Source organism: Hipposideros armiger, unplaced genomic scaffold, assembly GCF_001890085.2.
Source record: "Hipposideros armiger isolate ML-2016 unplaced genomic scaffold, ASM189008v1 scaffold_1195, whole genome shotgun sequence".
NCBI classification, from domain to species: Eukaryota; Metazoa; Chordata; class Mammalia; order Chiroptera; family Hipposideridae; genus Hipposideros; species Hipposideros armiger.
The window spans coordinates 291,051-313,766 of NW_017732545.1; the positions used below are offsets into that span (position 1 = coordinate 291,051).

General features: G+C 52.6%; 1 protein-coding gene across 1 annotated transcript in view; it reads right to left on the bottom strand.

Annotated features, from left to right (window-relative positions):
* Positions 1-22,716, bottom strand: part of RIN3 (Ras and Rab interactor 3) — a 131,882-nt gene that overhangs the window by 12,686 nt on the left and 96,480 nt on the right. Inside the window, exons 5-7 of the mRNA XM_019632925.1 lie at positions 20,930-21,021; positions 12,456-14,030; positions 11,013-11,321 (exon numbers count right to left, since the gene is read on the bottom strand). Coding sequence (XP_019488470.1) covers positions 11,013-11,321; positions 12,456-14,030; positions 20,930-21,021 — 1,976 coding nt within the window. The remainder of the gene's footprint in view (positions 1-11,012; positions 11,322-12,455; positions 14,031-20,929; positions 21,022-22,716) is intronic.

A 22,716-nucleotide genomic window follows, 5' to 3' on the forward strand; every position in this document is an offset into this window, starting at 1 on the left:
TGCTTAGGGCAGTGGCTGGTACGTGTTTGGTAAGTGGCAGCTATGACAAGTGGGCACTGGTGTGGGGCTGTGCACACAGGGAGCCAAAGGAAGTGCGCCAGAGCTGGTCCCAGCCCTCGGGGCAGTTTATTTAAGGCCAGTAGCCGTGCCAGGGACTATCATTCATGGACAACCCTCCAAGGAGGGTGTTGTGTTCTTTGGCTGCTCAGCCTCATTCTAGCCTGGAATGAATGCTGGAGACTACTTTCCCGCTCCTCCCGCATTGTCCGATCTCTCTTTATTTTCACAGCAACAGAACTGACTGTAAGCTGGGACATGATCACCCAAAATAAAGACCACACTTCTCAGCATCCCTTGCAGCTAGATGTGGCCATATATCTAAGTTCTGGCTAACGGGATTCGAGGAGGACGTGATGTGTTCAGCTTCCAGGTCGTGCCCTTACAGGGGAGGAGCATATGGATGGAGAAAACCCTGGGGATGGTGGAGTAATAAGAGAGAAGCTCGGGTCTCTGAGGATCTTGTACAGGAGAGGTGTCATACCAGCCTACACTGGTACATGAGAGTGAAATAAATTCAGTTTTGTTTAAATCATTGGTTGTGTGTGTGTGTGTGTGTGTGTGTGTGTTAACAGCAGTCTAAGCTATATCCTAACTTCTACACAACGTGAGCTGCAAATCCCAATAGAAAGTGCTCCCAGTTGGTGGTCAGAACAGCTAGACCATGGCGCACTTGCTCATTCATTCACTCACTCACTAAAACATTTTATAACCACTCTGTCCCTCAAATCTGGTTTTCTGGATTCCAGTGGGGAGCAGGAAGATCTAAGTAAAAGAAAGGGTGTAAAAGCTTCCAAAAAAGGTGGGAGCTCAAGGTTGAATTTCACAGCCACTCCGGAGGAATTATTTTCCCACGAATTATTTCCCACTGCCATGCCCAGGGCCCTCACAGGGTGCTGGTCACACCCCAAGAAGCACAAACAGCACTGCCTCAGTGAGCTCTGGGTGGACTTGTGTGTCTCCACATTTCCACTCATCCTTGTTTGGTTTTCCAGGGAACTGTATGCCTGTGGCCTGCCTTCCCAGCCACACTCAGTTTCTATGTCTGCAAAATGGGGCCAGCAACACTGGCCCTGATGGCCTGTCAGAGTTTTGAGAGAATAAAATGAGAAAAAGGGGTGGCCGGTTAGCTCAGTTGGTTAGAGCACAGTGCTCATAACCCTAAGGCTGCCGGTTCAATCCCCACATGGGCCACTGGTTATGCCCTCCACAACTAGATTGAAACAACTACTTACTTGACTTGGAGCTGATGGGTCCTGGAAAAACACACTGTTCCCCAATAAAATTTAAAAAATGAGAAAAAGAATATGAAAGTGATTTGACTCCATAAAGTGCTATGGAAAGATAAGCTATTACTGACACCTATGTCCTGCTTTCTCAAGTGGCCTCAGTTTTCCCACCTGTAAAATGAATAGGCTGAAGGGGTTAGTAACACAAAGCACTGAAAAGCAGAGTCAGACAGACGCACAATATTAGTCCCAGCGCACTACTTACTAGCTGTGTGACCTTGGGTTAATTGTTTTCCATCTCTGAACCTCCATTTCTAGTCATGTGTGAACTGACATAAAAAACAGACATTGCATTCTAAGGGTTTTTTGGTCTTTTTTTTTTTTTAATTCACCACATATTATTCCCACTTCTCCATCATGACCAGAATTTCTCTGGTGACGATGCTATGACATGTTTACATGTGCTCCCATGGAAACACCCACTAAAGAAGATCATCCATTCTTTTTCCAGCCTGTGTTCTGAGACCCTCTGATCATTTGTTTCAAGGTTCCTGTGTCTTCCCTGCACAGAATTAGTCAGTTTTGGAGAAAGCCTTCCCATAAACCTTTACGAGCCTGTGACATGACTAAAGAGTTCTCAGGAAAAGATTATTTTGTGCTTGGAGTTGTTTTTCATGTTTATAATTTGATTATTATAATCCTGGCATATAGGAGGTTCTTTTCTTGTTTGATTTATGACAGGGTACAAGGTGAGTCTGGCAGCATGATTGTGAAACAAAGCCGTGCCTGTGCCGTTTGGAATTCACCTATAACTCATGCATTGATTTAGAGCTGACTGAATTTTTACTTTGCTCCCAAGAGCATCATTTTTTTTTTGGAGGGGGGGGAGTGTTACATTAATAGCGCACCAAGGAAATGCTAAACAACCGGCTCACCAAAGCAAAAAATAAGCTCTGATTTGTAGTGTTTGCCAATTTCCATGGCTTATGTATTTCCACAATGGTCCATTTCAGCTTCTACTAACATGAAGATGGAGTAGGACAGGGATTCCCACAGCGGCCACGAGCTGGTACGAGATGACGTAGCACACCAGTGGCCTGGGATTCATCAAGTCCAACCTCACTGTGAGGACCCTGAGGCTCAGGGATGGGAGAAATTTGCTCCAGGCCCCACAGCCGGTCAGTAGTGGAGCTAGGCCTAGAATGTGGGTCTCTCTTCCCTGACGTGGGTGAGAGACGTCCTCACAGGCTCTCTCTGACCTGACAGCTACTTGCAGACAAACACACGCCTCAAGCAGTGTTTACATGCCCAGCTCCCAGCCCATATCCCAGGGGTAGTTAAGGCTGGATTCTCCTTCCCATGGAGCCAGCAGCCTAGGCCCGGGATCAGCCCTGCACACAGTGGGGTCCCAGGCAGCACCACCGGGATGCTGGGACACAGTTGCAAAAGAATTCTCCTGTGATGGGAAGGAATATCTGTCTTTCATGGATCAGAGATCCATCAGGTTGTGCCTCTGGAAGCCCCGCTGGGTTGCAGCTTGCATTTCCTGGCGGCTCCTGTTTTCTTTTTTACCAAAGGCACATCTGTTTTCCATCTGCAGGTGTGTGTGTGTGTGTGTGTGTGTGGGGGGGGACGATCACATTTTAAAGAGCTGACTGGGGGCCTTATGCGTGTTTCATTGGCTGGGAGATTTTGGAGAGGGCAAGCTCTGATGAAAATGAGCTGAGTGAGGTGTGCTCACCTGGGTCACGCAGACTGAGGAACACTGTGTTAGGAAACCCCCAACTCTGCCACTTAACTAGCTGAGTGATCTGGGGGTACTCACTCTGAGCCTCAGTTTTCTCATCTGAAAACTGGGGATAATAATAAAACTCACTGTGTTATGTAGGGCCATCCACTGTGAGCATCAAATAAGGTTTTATCTTCTAGAAAGCATTATCTAAAAGAAGAGTTGGTACTTTTTATTTTCTGTGAAGGGCCAGATAGTAAATATTTTAATTCTGCAGGCCACATGGTCTCTATCTCAGCTACTCAACCCAACCATTGTTAATAAAAGCAGCCACAGACACTGTGTAAATGAATGGATGTTGCTGTTTTCAATAAAACTTCATTTATAAAATCAGGGGGCAGGCCACAGCTGGCCTGCACGCTGTAGTTTGCAGACCACTGATCTGGAGGAAGGGTCTATCATCTTATAATAACTGTCCCTCCAAATTTGTTGAGTGGGCTCTTACTGATGCAACAGTCCCGGGGCAGCACAAGGCTCACAGCTGGGATCTGCTCTGGCTTTTCCTCTCTGCCACCATCCCCACTTGAAGCCACTTCTTTCCTCCAGGACATCTGAACCGAAGACCCCACTCCCCACTAACTAGGTTCAATGCCCTTTTAATGGGCTTCCCTGGCCCCATCATTGCATAGTGGAAAAATAAATATCATACATTAACTTGGAGAGGCCCCCACTCCAACCTCCTAACCCAGAGAGCAAACTCCTTCAACATTCCCCAGACCCCTACCCTGTTTCGTTTATCCTAGTAGCACGTTTCAGCATCTGATGATGTACTTTGTATTTCTGTTTCCTTGTTCATTACTGGTCTCTCCCCACTTGAACGGAAGCTTTATGAGGGCAGGCATTTCATGGTCTCCCCTGTTTATATCCAGCGTGTCAACAGTGTCTGGCCTGTGGTACTATAGGTGTTGAATAAATATAGCTGCTATCAGTGGTTCTCAACCTGTGGGTCGCGACTCCTTTGGGGGTCAAACGACCCTTTCACAGGGGTCACCTAAGGCCATCGGAAATCAAAAAGATATTTACATTACGATTCATAACAGTGGCAAAATTACAGTTATAGAGGAGCAACGGAAATAATTTTATGGTTGGGGGTCACCACAACATGAGGAACTGTATTAAGGGGTCGCGGCATTAGGAAGGTTGAGAACCGCTGTGCTAAGTGAATGAATGACTATCATTTATCACACTGAGCAGTGGTCGCCTGTTTAATGCTGTTTCTCCACTTCAATTGTGACCATCCTAAAAGCAGGGACTGGGTCTTTCTGTCAGTATCCATATTGTCAATAAATGTTTGTTGAATGAATAAATCTATTTGATAAAAACATAGGATGGCAGGAAGCAGAGAGAAACTGGAACAGGAGGTTTTAAATTGACTCGGGCAGTGAAAGCCTTTTGTTAATGGGTATTTTATATAGAAGTTGGCTTCTCTGGTTGATTCATTGTGGGGGCAGCAGGGCTGGCCTGCTGTTTCGTCTCCCCCGCAAGATGGCTCCCCGCTATGTCTGTGGCCTCCAAAGAGCTACCTGGAACTGGTGTGAAAACCACTGTGCAGTTCCGAGCTGCACAGATGAGGGAGACGGAGCCTGGGGTGGACACATGCCCGGTGGGAGGTCTCTGACGTCTGTGGCTGCCATGAGATGGGAAGCCACCCCTCTCTCCCACGGAGCCCCCGAAGCTGCCCCATTTAGCTACTTGCTCTTTGTGCAGACGCTGCTTCAGTCTCAGTTCTGCTTTGAGCAATGCCACATCCCTGAGGAAATCGCTCCAGGCCCTGGGTTCCTCTTTGGAGAGATCTGCCCACAAGCCAGCCAGCCACGCAAGCTGTGGACTCAGAGACCCGAAGCCAAAAGTGCTAGCCTGGCTGGGAAGGTGTGAGTCTGCCCATGACGTGGGCCCGCGTCCTCTGAGATCATTTCTGACCCCAGGGTGCCCTGGAGAGTCAGGAGAATGCAGTGGTTTAGCACAGGACCTTGATCCAAGTCCCTGGTCTACCATTCACGCGCTCAGGTATGACCCTGAGCATGCGGCTTAGCCTTGCTGAGCCTCAGTTTGCTTAGCTACACAATGGGAATAACAAGAGAGTTCACTCCTTGTGGCTCATTGTGAGGGTTCAACAAGGAAGATGGAAAGTGATTAGCATGGTGCTTTGCGGGGTTGGTGTGTGAGGAATGTTAGACCTTGTTACTGTGCAAGACAAGAAGGTCAGGTGTCTTATAATTCTCTGAACATGTCATCTGAGAGGGCCTGAACCCCATTTCTGCTCCGGGTATAAAAAGCAAGCTTTGCTTCACTTCCAGGCTTGGCCCAAATGTGTGCTCCCCACCTCCCCACCTCCGCCTCTCTCTTACCTGGATGCCAATGTCTGGGGACACCTAGAAAGTCCCCCTCAGCCTAGGTCCCTTAATGACTCTCTGGAGCAGAACCCACTCCCCCGCCCCCAACTCCTCCCTTCAAATGGACTTACATGAGTAAGAAATAAACTTCTATCAAGTTAGAGATTGCAAGATTTATCTGTTATAGCTGCAAGTGTTTCCTTAACAAATTATCTATCTAGCTACCTGTCTATGTCTATTTCAAAAACAGCAGAAAGAAATCCACCAAAATACGAATCGTTTTTTCAACACTAAACATTACCGGCTTTTGTCATCAGAAATCAGCTTTGATTCTTTACAATATAGATTTTTACAAACCAACAACCTGGCCTCCCTCTGTCCTTTCCACCCCAGTCAGTGTCACAGGCCTGTTGTTCCTGGTGGCTCCTTTGAGTTTCCTTCTCCCGTCTGACCCCAAGCCTCTGCCCTCGCCTGAACCAGCTGCGGATTCCTAGCTGGCTGTGTGGTCTCTGCCAAGTAGGTGGACGGCAAGGGGCTTGAGGGGCTCTGGGGCTCTGAGAATACCCCTTTGGTCCCCACATTCAACCACCTGGCTATGGGGTGCCCTGTGCCCCACTGTCAGGAGCCAGGCTCCATTTCCTGAAGTATAATATCAGGGTGTTTACACAGACTATTGCAGGAATAGAAAAAGGGCAGACTGTTGACCTCCACTGCCCGCTTGGATGTTGCTTGCTCTTTATCTATGTTAGAAGAAGGTTCTTTATGTTCTTTTAGAAAGAAGCCCACATGTGCACACTGCATTCCTCACTCCTTCCTCCCGCTCCCGTCTTAGAAAGGAGTTCTTAGGCTTGAATCTATTTCTCCCAATAGCAGGCCCAGCCTTGGACGTCTGGTCTTAGACATTGAAGAGGTGGGAGTAACATGTTTGTCAAAGTAATGCGAGACATGATTCTAGAAGTTCTAACTGGTGTCACCAAGCCTCATATGACATCCACGAGAAAACCTGTCTGCTCCTGGCTATAGGATGGAGGGCCAAGTTTATCCAAAGCCATTGTGGCCGTGAACTCCCCACTCTGCCTGACTCAGGCCAGGAAACTCACTACAGTGGAGGAAGCGTTTGATCGGGATGCTGGAACTTTGGGATCTGTTCCTAGGCTGCTTGGAACTATGATAAAAGCCCACAAGCTTTGGGGCGAGAAAGTTCTAGGTTTGAATTCTAGGCCCATCTGTATCATGGGCACAAATAGCAACAATCTTTTTGGAAAAGATGGCCTGGCCAGTTAACTCAGGCCTTGTGTCTCCAAGTTTAGACCTTTGCCCGCTGTTCCAACAGGTCTCACCAGCAGCAAGGCCTTATTTTATCTTTGCCACAAGTGGGCCACGGGGGTCCCACAGGTTACTATTGCCAGCGCTGTGCAATAGAGGTGAGGGGGTGAGGCAGGGCGGGTGGGGGTGGGTGTGGGAGGGAAGGGCTGTTTTCAGCTTAGAGTGGGTCAGTGGTGGAGGTAGGCAGAACCCAAGCTGAAGCTCTGTCCTCCATGGGGTTGCTGACAGCTCCTAGGGCTTCTATGCAGGGCTGCCTGTCTGCAGACCACACTTTACAAGCTGCTAGAAGCCTCTGGCAGGAGGGAGTTAAATGCTTGGTGTAGAGGGCCTGGTCCTAAGATCACAAGATCGCTGAATGTCAAAGTCAGAGGAGAATTTAAGGGTGAGTCAGTTGAGAATTTAAGAGTCAGTTGAAAATGCATAACCTCATCATGAGGAAATGTCTGACAAACACAAAATAAGGAACTTTCATTAAAAAAAAAAAAGTGGGGGGTGGGGAGGGAAACCTGTATTCCTGTATATCAATGTCATAAAAGACAAAGAAAGGTTTGGAAATGTTCCAGAGTAAAGGAGGTAAAGGACACATAAGATTACACATACTCCCTGACCCCTGGCTGGATCCAAAAAATGGAGGAGGAACTGCTAAAAAGGATCAAGTGACAACCTGGAATTCAGATGGTGGGTTAGAGAAAAATTCACAAAGGGAACAACTTAACTGTGGTTCTGTAATAGAATAGCCCTACTCTTAGAAAAGTGTTTAGGGGGTCAAGGGCCCAGATGAATGTTAACTTTCCCTCATATGGTTCAGAAAAAAATTAAGAATGCACAGAGATAGCTTAAATGATAATGCAAATGCAATAAGATACTAACCATTCATAAAGGGTACGGATAGTCCCAGTTTAATGTACTGTTTCTATTCTTGAAGTTTTGAAGTCTCAAATTATTTCCAAACAAAAGCTTAAAAAAAAATCCCAAAACGCTAAAAAATTTAGTAGCAGAACCCATTATTTCACACACAGTCCCATGCGGAACCCTGTGTGTAAAACAAGGACAAGCAGGGTTGTCTGGGGTGAAGCCAGCGTGGAGCCCAACGTGCCCTGTGTTCCTTTGGTGGCCCCTGGGGTGCCTCCTGGAACCCAGCTTGGAAACCACTGAGAGGGTTCAGCCTCTACGTGCTCGGGAATACGGTGGGGAGGCAGTCATTCCTGCACCCTAATCTTCACTGGACACTCACACACACACTTGCTTGCATTTGATTCTCAAAACAGCACTGAGAGGGCCAGCCGAGTGGCGCGTTGGTTAAGAGCTGGCTTGGGACGCCAGAGGGCCCTGGTTCGGATCCCACATGAGGGCCAGTGACACTGCCCTCTACAGCTAAGATGCTGAACAACAGCGCAACCTGGAGCTGGGCTGCCGTGAGTCGCCAGCGATGGCGTAGGCTGCGTAGGCTGCAGCCCCTGTGGCAGTGGGTTGCCATGGGCTACCGTGTGTAGCCAGCAGCCAGCGTGAGCGGCCTTCCAGAAGCTGGCGACTGATGTGCCTCGCCTGGGAAGAGAGCAATGATGGTGCCAACTTGGGCCAGTGAAGCAACATCCTCCACAACTAGACTGAAGAACAAAACGACAGCAACTTGTCTGTTCCCCTTCCCCCAGTTCCCCAGCATTGTTCCCATCCCCCCAATTCCCCAATAAAAATCTTAAAAAAAAACCCCAGCACTGAGAGGTGTTCCCAGCCCCATTATACAGGTGAGAAGACTGAGGCTCAGGAAGGTCAGTCTCTCCCTTGGGGCTGATGCCATCCGGGTGTTTTCTATATGCTCTCCTGCCCCCTGCACTGAAGGGTCAAATCCAGGCCCATGAATGGACTGCAAAGCCCCTGCTCTTCTTGGCAGAACCTGCTTCCGCCCAGGGGAAGAAGGTGAGGCTCTGAGTGGGGCAGCCCTGGCCTGCTAAGGGCAGTGCTGAGCTTGGGAGCCACTGGACTCTCACAGTCCAGGGCTCACCCAGCAGTGGGAGGAAACATGCTGTGTGTTCCTGGATGAGAACCTGTTCCTGGTGGGGACTCTGCATGGAGTCCTGACCCCACCCTGAATTTCTGGGGCTAGCGTCCGGGTCATCACAGAGACTCTAGCCTCCCTCCGCCGAGGATGGGGAAACTGAGCAACCTGCTCTGCTCCGATCTTTCACATGCGGTGCCAGGGATGTCTTCTCAAGCCATTGCCTTTCTTTTCTTTCTTCTCTCAACATTAGCCATTCGTCCCCCATTCCCCGCTGTCTGGTTTTTAGTAAGCAAATTCACCCTCGGTAATTTGAAGTTACTGCCAAGAGATTGGGCGTTTAAAACCAAGCTTTCTGAGTAAACTGGGACTCGCTGAGAATGGAACTGCCCTTCTCAGGCCCAAAGCTGCCTCCCCGATAACATCTCAGGGCCTGCAGAGCCCTTGGCCCTGAGAGCACCTGGAGCACTGGCGTGGCACCGGGAGAAGCAAGTCCCCAACTCAGAAGTTCAGACGGGAAAGGTCTGTGAGGGGAGCTTTTCTAGGGTGAGAGGACTTTGCACCGTCGTCCCAGTCACATACTAACAATGCTTTCTGTTAGCGGGTGGCCGAACTGGCCTGCCCTTCTCTAAGCGAGGTGGAGAGAAGCCCTCTTCTAAAACAGCCACCATTGGTGGAGCCTGTGAGGTGCTGTGGATTGAGATCGACATTTTACATCTGCCATTTATAATATTCACAAGTGACTGAGTGTGGCTTCTTCACCATTAGGGGTTTTAGTTTCCCCTCTTTGTAAAACAGCTTCCTCATGTGAAGAAATTGGGCCTTAAGGGGTTAAGTAAATCATTCATGGTCACACAGGTAGTAAGTGACAGATCAGGAATTTGAATTCAAGCCGGTGTGGCTACTCTCCATCATCCTTCTACCCTCCATTACCACATGTACAGTTACACAGGTTGCTTACTGCACACACCCATCCAACTGAGAGGGTGACTGGGGATACAGTCCAGCCAGCGTTCTGTTCGCTAAGGTGTGCATCACGGTGCTGTGATGCCTTGTGATGCCTATTCTTGTTTGCCTGGAGGAGTGCTGCGATCCACGGATCACAAACAGTCTCAGTGGGTCCCTTCCCTACATTTGTACCCCGTGCAATGTGCAGCTCTTCCCACCAGGAGGGGAAGTCTGGTTCATCACCCCTTGATTCTGGGCTGGTTATGTGACTCAACAAGTCAGTGAAACATGTCAGAGCGGTGTCATACCAGTCCCAGCCCAGGCCCTGAGAGACCTCAAGGCTTCGCCTGTTCTCTTGGACCACCAACTACTACCATGGGCACACGTCTGGGCTAACCTGCCAGAGAATGAAGAAATGCACGGCCCAGTCACCCCCATTCCAGACTAGTCAACAGCCAGTCAACCACCCCACATCTGAGCCACATCCTAGACCAGCCAGCCTCCAAACAATCCCCTCTGACCACAGTCCCACAAGCTAGCCCAGCCAAGCTCAGACCTGCCTGAGCAGACCAGCATAACTGCCCAACTGGCTTGTGAGCAGTAATAAATGCTAACTGATTTAGGTGGCTGTTATGTCCCTCCAAAATTCATATGTTGAAATCTTAACCCTCAGTACCTTGGAATGTGACCTTATTGGAATAGGATTGCTGCAGATATAATTGCTTGTGATGAAGTCACACTGGAGTAGGACGGGCCCTAATCCAATATGGCTGATGCCTTTATAAAAGGGGACGTTTGGACACAGACACGCACACAGGGGAAATGCCATGTGAAGACTAGGGTTGTGCTGCCACGAGCCAAGGAACCATCAGGAGCTGAGAGAGGCCTGGAGCACAACCTTCCCTAGAGTCTCGGAGGGAACATGTGCCTGCTGACACCTTGACCTCAAACTTCCAGCCTCCAGAACTGTGAGAGAATATCTCACAGAAATCTGTGGCTGAAGTCACCCAGTTTGTGGTACTTCGTTACGGCAGCCCTAGGAAACTAATATAGTGCCTTTTCGTAATTCACACAAAGGTATAGTATGAGCTGGCTTCCTTGCCTGCCTCCAGCCAACTGTGGCCCTCCTCCTGGTGCCTAGGTAGCCCCTGAGAGGTGCCCAGGAATTCCATCCCCATCACGCCCAGTTCTGCCCCAGCAGGCCTCATCTGTAAAGGTTGCTCTAGTGCCTTCCAGAGGCTCTGGAGGCCTCAGTGGGGGAGGCGTCCCAGACCCACATAATATCGCAGCCAGGAGAGAGACCCCAGTGCAGGCCCCTCTGGTTGTCCACCTACCTGGGTTGCCAAGGGCCATGGAGTCATAGATGAGCTTACAGGTCTTGAGCAGGATGGAGATCTTCTTCTCAGGCGAGTAGGCCTTGTGCATGCTGGCAAACTTCTGCAGGATCTTCTCCATGATGGGCACCTCCGGCACGCTGGTGGTGATGCCCAGGTCGGTGGTGGTGGTGGCCAGGATCACCAGCTGGTTCTCCTTGAGCTGCTGCAGCGAGCCGTCCTTGCTGTGGATCTCATATAGGCACGCGTTGATAGCTTCTTTCAGGGGCTTCAGCACACACTTGTACAAGGCGGACTCCACAATCGCTTCTGTAGGAGGGCGAGAGTGGGGGGTGGTGAGAACATCAGTGCCACCAGGCCTTGTTGTCTGACAGTATGTTGCTTGACTATCACCATCTTCTGATCCCCGGACAAACATATTCATAGCCCCAGCAGGTACACGTGAGAAGCCACACGGAGAGGGCACTAGGACAGGAGCCCGTGGGCTGATATATTACATCCTAATGCAGGGGTCAGCAAAGTGCGGCTCGCGAGCCACAGGCGGCTCTTTGGGTATGTGCATGTGGCTCTGGAGCAAAATTGAAAATGAAAATAAAACTATCATAGTTTCATTTATAATATTACTTTAAATTTTCCTTATTTGTAAAAATATATTTATGGCTCTCGAATCATTTTTAAATTGTTGTGAGGGACAGGATTGGCTCTCCCAGGGCTCGGCAAACTTTTGAGACGGAACGTACCCAAGGAGCCGCATGGGGCTCGCGAGCTGCAGTTTGCCGACCCCTGCTCTAGGGGAATGGGAGTCAGTCAGCTTTGACCTCACAGCTACTCTGCAACCTACATGCCATCATCCCCACTCTACAGGTGGACCAGCCCGGGCTCTGATGATGTGGGTCACACAGCTAGTTAGGATGCGAACTCATATCTACTTGACACCAGGGCGATGCTCAGCTGCCTTGGGTGCCAGGAGGGAAATATCCTTGGGAAGTCTTTTTGACTACCCTGTCCTCAGGGGGAGGGTCTTAGCTATTGTTTCCTCAAAAGCGAAATGAGAGGGCTGTGGCCCTGCCCCCCAGGGCTCCTGCATCTCTGAGAGCCTTCGCGTGTCCTGCACACACTGACTGGCCCTCAGCAGCCACATGTGTTCGTGCTTCGTGTGCCTCAAATTGCCCCTTGTGACTTGTCTCCCTAAGGAAACCAGGAGTATCCTGAGGGTGGCATCCTGCCCGACCACTTATATGGGTTGAGGTTCTTCCACCATCTAACTGGGCACATGGGCAGAACTCGGAAGCACGAGGCAGAACAGCGAAGTTGTTAGTTGGGTTAGTTTGGGGAAAGGGTGGCTTATCTAGGATGACCCCTCCAATGCGCCCCCCACCCCCCACCGCCTGGGACTGACCCCACTCCCTCCCAGGACTGACCCAGGCGGCGCCCAGGACTGACCCAGTCCCTCCTGGGAGTGCAGGGCAGGCTCCACCAGCGCCTTGAGCTCGGTGCTCTGCAGCAGGTAGCTCTTGAGCTGGGTCATCATGGTGCGGATCTCCTGCAGCATCTCGGTGCTGGAGGTCTGGCGCGCCATCATCTCCAGGCTGTACACTTTGTAGTCCTGCACCAGGTTGCCGAAGTACGAGGTCTTGTCCTGGGCCAGCTCCACCACCCGCTTGTACAGCTTGCGGTCATTGGAGAGGAAGGCCTGGAAGACGCTGGTGAAGCTCACGAGGCTCAGGCGGTGCCGTGCCTTGCCCAGGATCATGGAGGGTTTCTTCTTCACACAGGGGCTACTGAACTGCTCCAGCTCTTCCTCCGTGCTGCTAGTCGAGTAGGAGTCTTGATCTGTGGCGCAGGCGGGTACTCCCCCACTGTCCGTGAGGGAAGCCAGGGAGCCCTTGAACTCTGGAGCGCTCTGGGGTTGGTCGCCGGCCTTGGCATGTGGGCTCTGAGTCCTGGCTTGGGAGACAGGGCTTTGGCCTTCCCCGGGTGGGCCAGGGGTGGGTTTCTCAGGGGCTACCTCCTCTGCGGAGAGCTCCGTGATCTCCAAGGGGCTTGGGAGGACCGAGGCCAGCTGCCGGGAGATCCGTTTCTTCCTGGGAGGCGGGACTGGGGGCTGCCGGATCTTCTTTGGTAACTCTGGCAGGCTGCCCAGATCACTGTCTTTGGCCACCGCTTCCTGGCCTCGCTCTGCGGTCCTCTGAAGCCTGTCCCCAGCACTGTCTGAGTTCTCCTGGGGAGGCAGGCTGAGCAGGGATGCCCTGGAAAGCCCCAGCTGGTCCCCCTCTGCCTTCGTGCCCCTGTCCACCACCTTCCCTGCACTCTGGTCCTCCAGGGACGCCTTCTCGGAGAGTCGCCGCCTGGGAGGAGCGGCGGGGAGGCCCTTCTTCCCTGGTCCTGGAGGGGCGGGGGCCTGCTGCACGGGGCTGGGTGTTGCCTTCGGCTTCATCTCTTCCTCCCCGAGGGGACCCAGGTCTGTTGGGGGGCATGGGAGCCTCTCGCAGGCCGTCATGGGTGGCTGGCTTGGATGGTCTGGGGGACCTGGGGCATGGGGTGCCAGCTGAGGGGCAGATGCTGGGGCTGCAGGAGGAAGGCCCTCTGGAGGCGTGGAAGCAGCCACTGGGGGAGAACTGGGCAAAGGACAGGCCGGAGCCGCAGCAGGGGGCGGAGGTGGCCGGGCCGGGCTGGGGGGATGCAGAGTGGGCGCTGGGGGAGGGGGCGCTGGGCGTCGAGGGGCCCACCTGGAGGTGGGTGAGGTAGCGTCTGAGGTGGGAGGCAGCGGGCGCGAGGGGCAGCTTCCAGGGGGTGGCAGGTCGGCAGGCAGGGCACTGCCGCAGTCCTCGATGAAAACGGGATTCACAAACCACAGGCGGTCACTTCCTACGGAGAGCTCAATTTCACAGGAGCAGTTTTCGTCATGGGGAGCGGACCTGAGGCTGGAGGCTGGGGGTGCTCCGGGGGCTGCATCTCTTGGGGGCTCCGCTGCGCTCCCACCTGTTCGCTGGGGGTTCAGTGAGGAGTCCCAGAAGCCTGTAGAAACAAGAGAGGAAGAGGCGGTCAGTCCTGGAGCTGGACCTCCTGCTCCGCCAGGGGTGGTGGTGCGGACAGGGAGGGGACAGGGCGAGGGGAGGGCCATCACGGCCGGTTACCTCACTGCTCCCAGAGCTGTTTTCCCCTCTTGGACTGTTTTAAACCTCTACCACCACTTCCTGCCTCTAGAGGGGAAGCCCCGCCAGGTCCTCCTCCACAGTGCGGGGGTGGAGCCAGGGGGTGGGGGTGACAGGCTCAGCTTCAGCTCTGTGCCTTGGCATGGGAGGGCCCAGCATGGAGGGCACCAGTGACACAGGGTGTAGGCCATGTGGGGATAGAGGGGACAGAAAGCCCAGAGTTCCTGCAGATGACCAGCTGGGTGCTCACTGGACCTTCCTGGGCCTCCGTTTCATCATCTCTAGAATGGGGGTCTCCACAGGTGCTTTGGGCCGATTTTGGCCACCACAGTTCTATGCAGAGAGAACAAACGGATGGATTGTGGCTAGTGAGCTCAGACCTGACCATCCAAGTGGGTAATGCCTGCCCACTGCAAAATGATTCTGACTCTGGTCAATCTCAAAGTTAAAATAGGAAGCTGCCCCATGTCCCCAGTGTGGGGGTAGGTGGGTGGGGGTCAGATAGCAGGGGCTCCTGAGCTGTTGAGCTAAGGTGCCAGCATATGCCTTTCTCCTGACCTAGCTTTCATGGACTCAGCCCATGGCTGCAGCCACCAAAGCATGTCTATCCCCATCCAGGCATTGTTGGTCACTGCCAGGCTTGTTCTGGGTGAGGGGCACGGAACATCCAACCCGAAAGGGTGTTGGGGGTCAACTAGTTCACGAGTTCTTGAGTTCTGGGTACTGAGCCCTGTGGAGAATCCGATAAAAGCTTAGGACCCTCTAAAAAGGGCACAGAACACAGTGTTTTGAATACAATTTCCGTTAGCTTGCAGCCACTTGAGCTCGCTTAAGCAGCTCCTGGAACAGGGAACCCATGCCTTGTTCCCTGTTCATTTTGGAGATCCATAGTGCAGACTGCCTTGTTAGTGGTGGGGGGCGGGCAGGCCTCTAGACTTGCACCCAGAGCTCCTTACTTCTGGGAGCAATTCATCAGTAAGAGAACTCCCAAAAATCACATGAGGGCCATACAGGAGCAAACACACACGGAGCTCAGGTGTGGGGGTCTCTCACACCTGGATCATCTCGCTGACCCCTGACCACAGGCACTTGGTGTAAGACCTGACATTGTCCCTGTAAGGTAAAGAGACCCAGGGAGAGTGAAGCACTTGCCCAAGGTCACCAGGTTGATTGGGATTTGAACCAGGTCAGATGAGCTCTAAAGCTTGTGTGCTCAGCCGCTGCGGCCTTCCTTCATTGGAACTTGCGACACTTCCTATCTCGGTCACTCTGCCAGCATGAGTGACTGCAGGGTGGTGTGCACCCCAGAACTGGTGATGTGGTAAGGACACAGCAGGATCTTCATACTGACAGAAAGGAGACACCACAAGATGGCCGAGGGCAGCCTGTGCGTGCCTGCCCTAAGAGATGGGTACTCTCAGGGGTGTGGGCGTTTGCCCCCTTGCTGGCCAGGGGGTCGATAACCCAATTACGGTGAGCAGGGCATAATCCCAGGGGCTGCTGGGAAACAGACTGAAAGTGAGCTGTGTGCATCCCCTCTGAGGCAGGGCCATTACGGGGAGGACCTCGGGCTCAGGGCTCAGCTCCGTCCTGGGCAGAGACCCTGTGTCTGGCAGCCTGGGTGTCGCAGCCAGCTGTCTCCACAGTAACAAGGATGACAAACTTTCATGTGACCCTTTCTAATTTGCAAAGCTCTGTGCACATCACAGCCACTACCTGAGGAAAGAGTGCCGGGAGTGGGTGTCTCCGGGCTCCCCTAAGACCCGGGTGAGCTGTTCCTCATGGCTGCCTGGGCCCTGCACTTGGTTTTTCTGAGCAGCTACTGACCCCTTCATGACTGACACCCTCTCCCAGATGCTTGGCATCGAGCACACATCTGCTCTGGCTCTGGGGAGTGAGCAGTGGAAGCACTGTGCCCTGTCTACACAGGCCCAATAAAGGTGTCTCCTTGGAAGTTCTCCTAGCGAGGAGCAGCAGGCAGCTCCATATAGAAGCTGAGCCCCCTCCAGCCCCCTAAGGTCACTTCCAAGTTCGCATACATCTTTGCTTTGGGTGAAGGTGGACGTCCTGTGATAGATGCTAAATAACTGCCCACCCACGCCTGGGCATTCTTATTACTGTTCACCTAGCTGATGGCCATTGCCTGCATCCCCACGCCCACCCCCCATCCATTTTCCTCCATGTGGCACCACATAGTAGGGCCTTGATTGCTATTTGTTCAGAATCACTGCCAGGGCTTTAGCCTGGCATCCAAGGCCTGTGGATCTGAATCTGTACATCTTTTTTAGCACCACCTTCTGAGTCTTCAGCCCACTCTCTGCTGCTCACTTCTGCCTGAACATGCCACGGGCTGCCCCACCTTCAGTCTTGGCTAGTGCTTGAAATGCTTTCCCCACACTCTCCACATAGCAAACTCTTACTCATCCTGCAAGACTGGGGTCAAATGTTACCTGTTTGGTGGAGTCTTCCTGACCTATTCAGGCCCCCCCCCTCCCCTCCTCTGTGCTCCCAGCTGTGACCAGAGTGGCCATCGCTGGGACCGTCAGTCTCTGGTTCTGTCTGGCTTCCCCCCATCCCCGACTCAGGGTTTCCAGAAGGTGCCAACAGTGCTTCATCCACCTGAGGATTTCTTCAACCCTTTAGTGCTCATGAGTGGATCAGCTTAGCCAGAGTGGAGAGGCAGCGTCCTGAGCAGTGGGGCACCGGCAAGGTTAGTGTTGATGGCGATGTGAGGGTGGCCTGAGCCATGGGAGGATGTCTAAAGGCCAGAGAATGAAAAGACGAGAAAATGAGAGGAGGGAAACGGAAAGGAGAGTCGCGGAGCTCCGTAAGTGGACAGGCCACCGAATGAAGAGCCTGCCTCAGAACAGCAGGGAGAGGCCATCGTGCACGGATTGAAACAAACAACCAAACACACAACACACATTTCCCATGGCTCAGATTTGGATTCTAGCAGGTGTGGAGCAGAACTTGGGTTCAGGGAAACGGGCTGGGGCCTGGGTGACTAGGAACTGCTTTCCTGCTCCTGAGACTCAGAGGGGCGGGGGACTATGAGCCCTGAGGGGCTGTATCTCAGGGCGCTGGGGGCCTGTTGAGGAATCGCAGTGGCAGCATAGGGCTTTATGCTCACAGAAAACAAAAAAAGAAAAAAAGGAAGTAGGTTACTTTCTCTGCAGCTTGCAGAATGCCGAGGCCAGAGCAAAAGCAGAACATCGTCATGCAATCCTAGTGGTTGACAAAGTTGTGGGCGTCTGTGCCTGATGGCACCATGCCAGGCTTTGGCTTAGCGGCCGTTGTTCCCTCAGAGCCCCTGCCTTCACCGCCTCTGGGCTGGGGAGAGTTTTACTGGCTCTGTGACCTCCTCGACCTTGACTGGAGATACCTCTTGCCCGGTGTCCACTCCTACAATCCTCAGAGGGCCTGAGCTGGGCCAGGTGTTGGGATATACGTCCTGGGGGCACAGGTGATGAAGTTTCATTCTTGGGGAGCCCGGGCTCATGGCAGGACAGAGAGGGGACTGAGTAAATGCAGCAAAGTATTCTGGATACCATGGAAACAGCTCAAAAGTCCAATGAGTTCAGTGAATCAGTATTTTTGTGGCATCCCAAAGATGGGCTGCTGGACAGTCATTCAAATTCGGGCTTTCAGTGAATTTTTAATAAGTAGGAAAATTCTCACTATATAAAGGAAAAAACAAATGACAACGGAAACTTGAATGAACTATAAAACATATACCTTTTCTAAACATATTTTTAAAGTATTAAACTTATGTGCATGGCAAACGTGTCTGAGGACGTCTGCAAATTTAACCCTTAGTGACCACAGCTTTCTCTTGATTCCTTTTGCGCTTAGGATCAACGAACGGCATATAGTTTAGTGCTGAATTGCTCCCTACGTTAGTTTTGTAGCCCCACGATTACTCTTACATAGCCTGCCCTTTCAAACGTTGGCTTTTCCAAGGCCGAACTTGGACTTTCTTATGTCAGCTCACGAGTGAATGCTCTGGTGCTGAGCCTGCAAACCAATAGCTCCGTTTCAGTGACATCATCTGTGTCTGAACAGCAGGCCTTGTGTAACTATTCAGATATTTATTACGTTCTGCTTATTTTGTAAAAAGTGAGTCGAATGCCAGAAAAAGGACACTGCTGACACCAGTGATAGGAAACGTGTATGCCTCATACACTTATTGCAGCGGCAAGACCATGAGGTGGGGCCGGGGGCCGGGGGCCGTGCCTGGCTGCTGGAGGAGTGAGGGAGCAGGAACCGGGAGTAAACGGGGACGCTAGGTGCGGCTGCCAGGACCTGGCCTGTGTCTGTGGGGAACTGCTACTGCTGCCTGCAAGAGCCCGCTGACCTTCTGCTCCGTTTCTGGGAGATTCCCCAGTGTCCCTTTGTTACGTCCTCTTTAATCTGTGCCAGCTTTAGTGGGTTTCAGTTCTCTGCCATGCAAGGGCCTTGTCTAGAATAATACGCGACAGGCTGGGCACAGTGCTGTGTGTCCTGGCCCTTGGCAAATGCTGCTTGTTGCATATTTATCATCCCTACTGCAGGGTTCGGGCAGCGAGGCCCAGGCCTGCACGTCGCAGAGCACACTTCAGCTTGATCACGTTCACTCTGCTTTTCCTTCTCCATCCATGCTGGGGATGGACGGAACCAGGGAAAAACCATTCTGATGACCCTTGTTTGATGTCCTTCAGCCCTTGGACACCAGGTCTAATCAGAGCCTTATGGTTCCGAAGCTGACGGGTCCCTATAAGGGTGTCACTTAAACTCCCTTCTCAAGGAAGAAAGTGCTGACAGACTTATCTGAACTGCCACTGGCTTCCCAGATGGTGGTCTCCCTTCCTCACTTCATCGTGCCTGAGGTCAAACTCTCCCAGGAGAGAAGGGCCTGTGTATTCCAGAAAGCAATGTCCCGGGGAGGCCTGCCTGAGCCCCACAGGGGGGCCATGGGCTGCTGCAAACTGACCCTCCTTTCAGACGGCAGCCTCCCCAGGCTGAGCCCATCCATCACACTGGTCTTACCAACTTGGCCTCAAACTGGACGCTGACTGCTCCTTGCGAAGACAACCGAGAAGGTCACGGGGTGTAGCCGAAAGGCAGGGGGGAGGTGGCCTGTGGAGTCTGAAAGCCCTTGGTGCACGTCCCAGCTCTGTTCCTGTCCCGTCTGGGGTAACTTGACAAGGTTTTCAGCTGTCCTAAAACTTGATTTTTTTTATCTTTAAAATGGGCACACAAGGATTACACAAGACAGTGCTAAGTGCGTTGTAATGAAAGTGTCATCCGTGCCATTTTAGACCTCAGGGGGGATGTCATTTGGACTGTGTGAGTTACAAAACTGTCACCGTTCTACATGCAAACTTCTGGGAGGGTAAGAGCCCAATAACTAAAATATCTGGAGGTGAAGTTCAGTGTTTATTTCCAATATCCACTGAAAATTGGTCCTGAGGTTTATAAACTGGGCAAATCAGACCTAGGAGAGCCCAGGTAATGAGTTAAGGGGCAGCAAGAGAGTGAAGGGGGCTGCAGGTAACCCCCTGGTTCAGATCCCCGCTGTGCCACGGACTGTGACACTGGGCGTGTTACTTAACCTCTCGTGCCTCAGTTTCCTCTGCCATAAAGGAGGGATTACAATAATAGAACCTACTTTATAGGGCTGTTTGAAGATTTGATGAGTCAATACAGGTAAATCGGTTAGATCTCAGCACAGGGCCTGGACGAGTCCTACTTCCTCATCTTTGACCATGAGCTTCCTTGTGGCATCTGTTGCATTGCTGTTCGGAGGCCCATCTGGGTGGTAGACAGAGGTCTGGCCTGGGCACCAGAGGGTGTCTTCTCTGATCCCAGGTCTGCCCCTAACTTCCTCTCCGGCCTGGTCCTGCCCTCTCAGTCATCGCTTCTTCCATTCTACCAGCACTGGTGAACAGGGCACTGCCCTGTCCCAGGCACTGCGCTCAGCCGTGCGTAGTGCAGGGTCCCAAGGGCGGTTTAGTCTTGATAAAGACTTATGGATTAACTGCATTGTTCGTCAACATAGCCTGCCTTCTGCCTAGGAGGTGGAGCCCTCAGATGGGGCTGGTCTGGCTTTCCGAGGGCAAGCATGGCGAAGCCTGAGTCAGGGGTCAGCGCTGGTCAATTTCACCCTTGCAGAGCACTTCTTGCTATTATGTGGAAGGGCTGGGATCAGAAACACTCTTGTTTTTTCTTCTTACATTTCCTCTCCCTTCTTCATCCCTCCAAAGGTCAGAGGGGTAAGGGGCAGGGTGGGGTGTGCTCAGGGTCAGTTGGTTGGGCAGGGGGCAGATGAGGGGGGCGGGGGCACACTTCAGCTCATGATCATGTTCACGCTGCCATTCCTTCTGATAAGGGTGGGGCTGGGATTGTGGAGGCTGTTGGCACCCATCTCTCTGGCCACTGCTGAGAAGGACCTTGGTGTTTGGTTCTGCCTCTCCCAGAGCCATAACCTGACAATACATAGGTCAGCTGTGCTGGCCCTGACCAGCCCCAGCTCCCTCAGACCTGACAAGATCGCGCATCAGACCTCCTGGGCAGCCGTTAAAAGGTGTCATTTTGAATCTCCCTGCTTTAGGTGCTCAGCAGCCTGGGGCCGGGGTGCAGGTGGTTCTGTGGGAGCTGGGACTCAGCATCCAGCATGGTCTCAGCCCGAGGGGCCATCCCTCTGCACAGGCGGTCAGCAGGGACAGTTCTAGGGCCCATTTCCTCAAGCCCTGCCACCTCCCCTGACCCTTGGAAAGGACTTACCGAGGCCCAGGTTGGAGATGGTCTTGAGGTCTGCAAAGCTGCTGGCCTCAAGGATGGCCTGTGGCAGCCTCAACGTGAAGGGCAGTAAATCTCTGTGGAGACACGAGGGGTTGGAGGTCACATCTGGGGAGAGATCCACATGTCCTATCTCCGGCTCCCAAACCCACTGCTCACAAGGGAACAATCCCAGCAACCCTACTGGCTGCTGGGGTCTCTGTGCAGACTGGAAACTTCTCTGCGGTGGGGGGGCGGAGCCCTGGGGCTGAGGGAGTATGCAGTCAGAGCCAGGTCCCATGTCAGCACTAGGGACGCAGAGAGGTGGGAGACCCTCCACGGGGGTAGGGGGGTGGGTCATGGCTTTCCCCCAGTGTCCTGGCCTGGGAAGCCCAGGGAGCGTCCATAAAGGCACTGTTCTTGGTCAAGTGAGTGACACACCTGAGATGTGCATCGAGCTTATAGTCAGGCTTCCCCCAGTGAGCACACAGTCAGGCATTTCCAGTGAGCGCACAGTCCTGCTCCAGTGAGCACACAGTCAGGCCTCCCTCAGTGAGCACACAGTCAGGCATTTCCAGTGAGCGCACAGTCCTCCTCCAGTAAGCACATAGTCAGGCCTCCCTCAGTGAGCATACAGTGAGACCTCCCTCAGTGAGCACACAGTCAGACCTCCCTCAGTGAGCACATAGTCAGACATCCTTCAGTGAGTGCACAGTCAGGCATCTCCAGTGAGCACAGAGTCAGACCTCCCCCAATGAGCATAATAGTTGGACGTCGCCCAGGGAGCGCACAGTCAGCCAGCTCTATCTGCTGCCTTTGGTCTGAACGGGGAACTGTTCAGGGATCTCTCCAAAGATCTTCCAGAAGAGACTCAGATACCCTCCCCCTTTATTGTGCAGATGGGGAAACTGAGGCACAGAGAGGGAAAGGAATACCTCTGGGCCACACGGTGAGTTGAAGGTAGTGTGCTGTCCAGTGTGCTTCCAGTCCAGGGCTGTTTCAAGGGACCATGAAGGAGAGTATGGCACTGCAGGAGCCCCAGGATGGGTGGTCCCAATGCTACACCTTGTCCTGGCATTCAAGGCCCTTTCCCCCCTTTCCAGCCATATTCCTGCTTTATCCCCCTTCTCCCCAAACCACGAGTCCTATCACTGAAGTCCCATCCATTCATGCATGCTGAGAGCCTTCCATGATGGCCCCAGGCCAAAGCCATCTGTCCCCTGGGGTCTTCATGGCCTTACAGTCTGTACTGTTCCCTTCCTCTCCTCCCTGTTAACACCATACATGGGCCCCGGGAGCTCCTGGAAGGGGTGGGCAGCTTTGCAGGTCTCTCTGTCCCCACAGTGCTTAGCACACACCACTGAGGCTCAAAAAGTAATTGCTGAGTGGACTCATCTAAACCCCGGGAACCGGACTAGGAGACCACCTGGGATGGGGCTGGTAGTGAACTTCCCAGACTACCTCCGCTCACCATACAGGTTTCTGAGGCTGTCGGGGTGCCCCACCCCATTGTGGGAAGTGTTTTCACGGGGGAAGACTTTATGGAAAAGCAGGATTTGGGAGGGTAGAGAAAGATTCTGGGCTCTTTTTCAAGTTCCTATGTTGTGGCTTTTGGCTTCTCCATAGTCAATAAATAGGTGGGGTTTACCTGCCGATCTTTGCATCTTCTTTCATGGTCACGGTTAAGTGATTCTCCTGGGAACCTGTCAGCCCCTCCAGGCAGGCCAGGCCCAGACCCAAGCTGGACATGTCCATAGTGCTCCACCCTCACTTCAGGCCTGCCCTGTCACCAC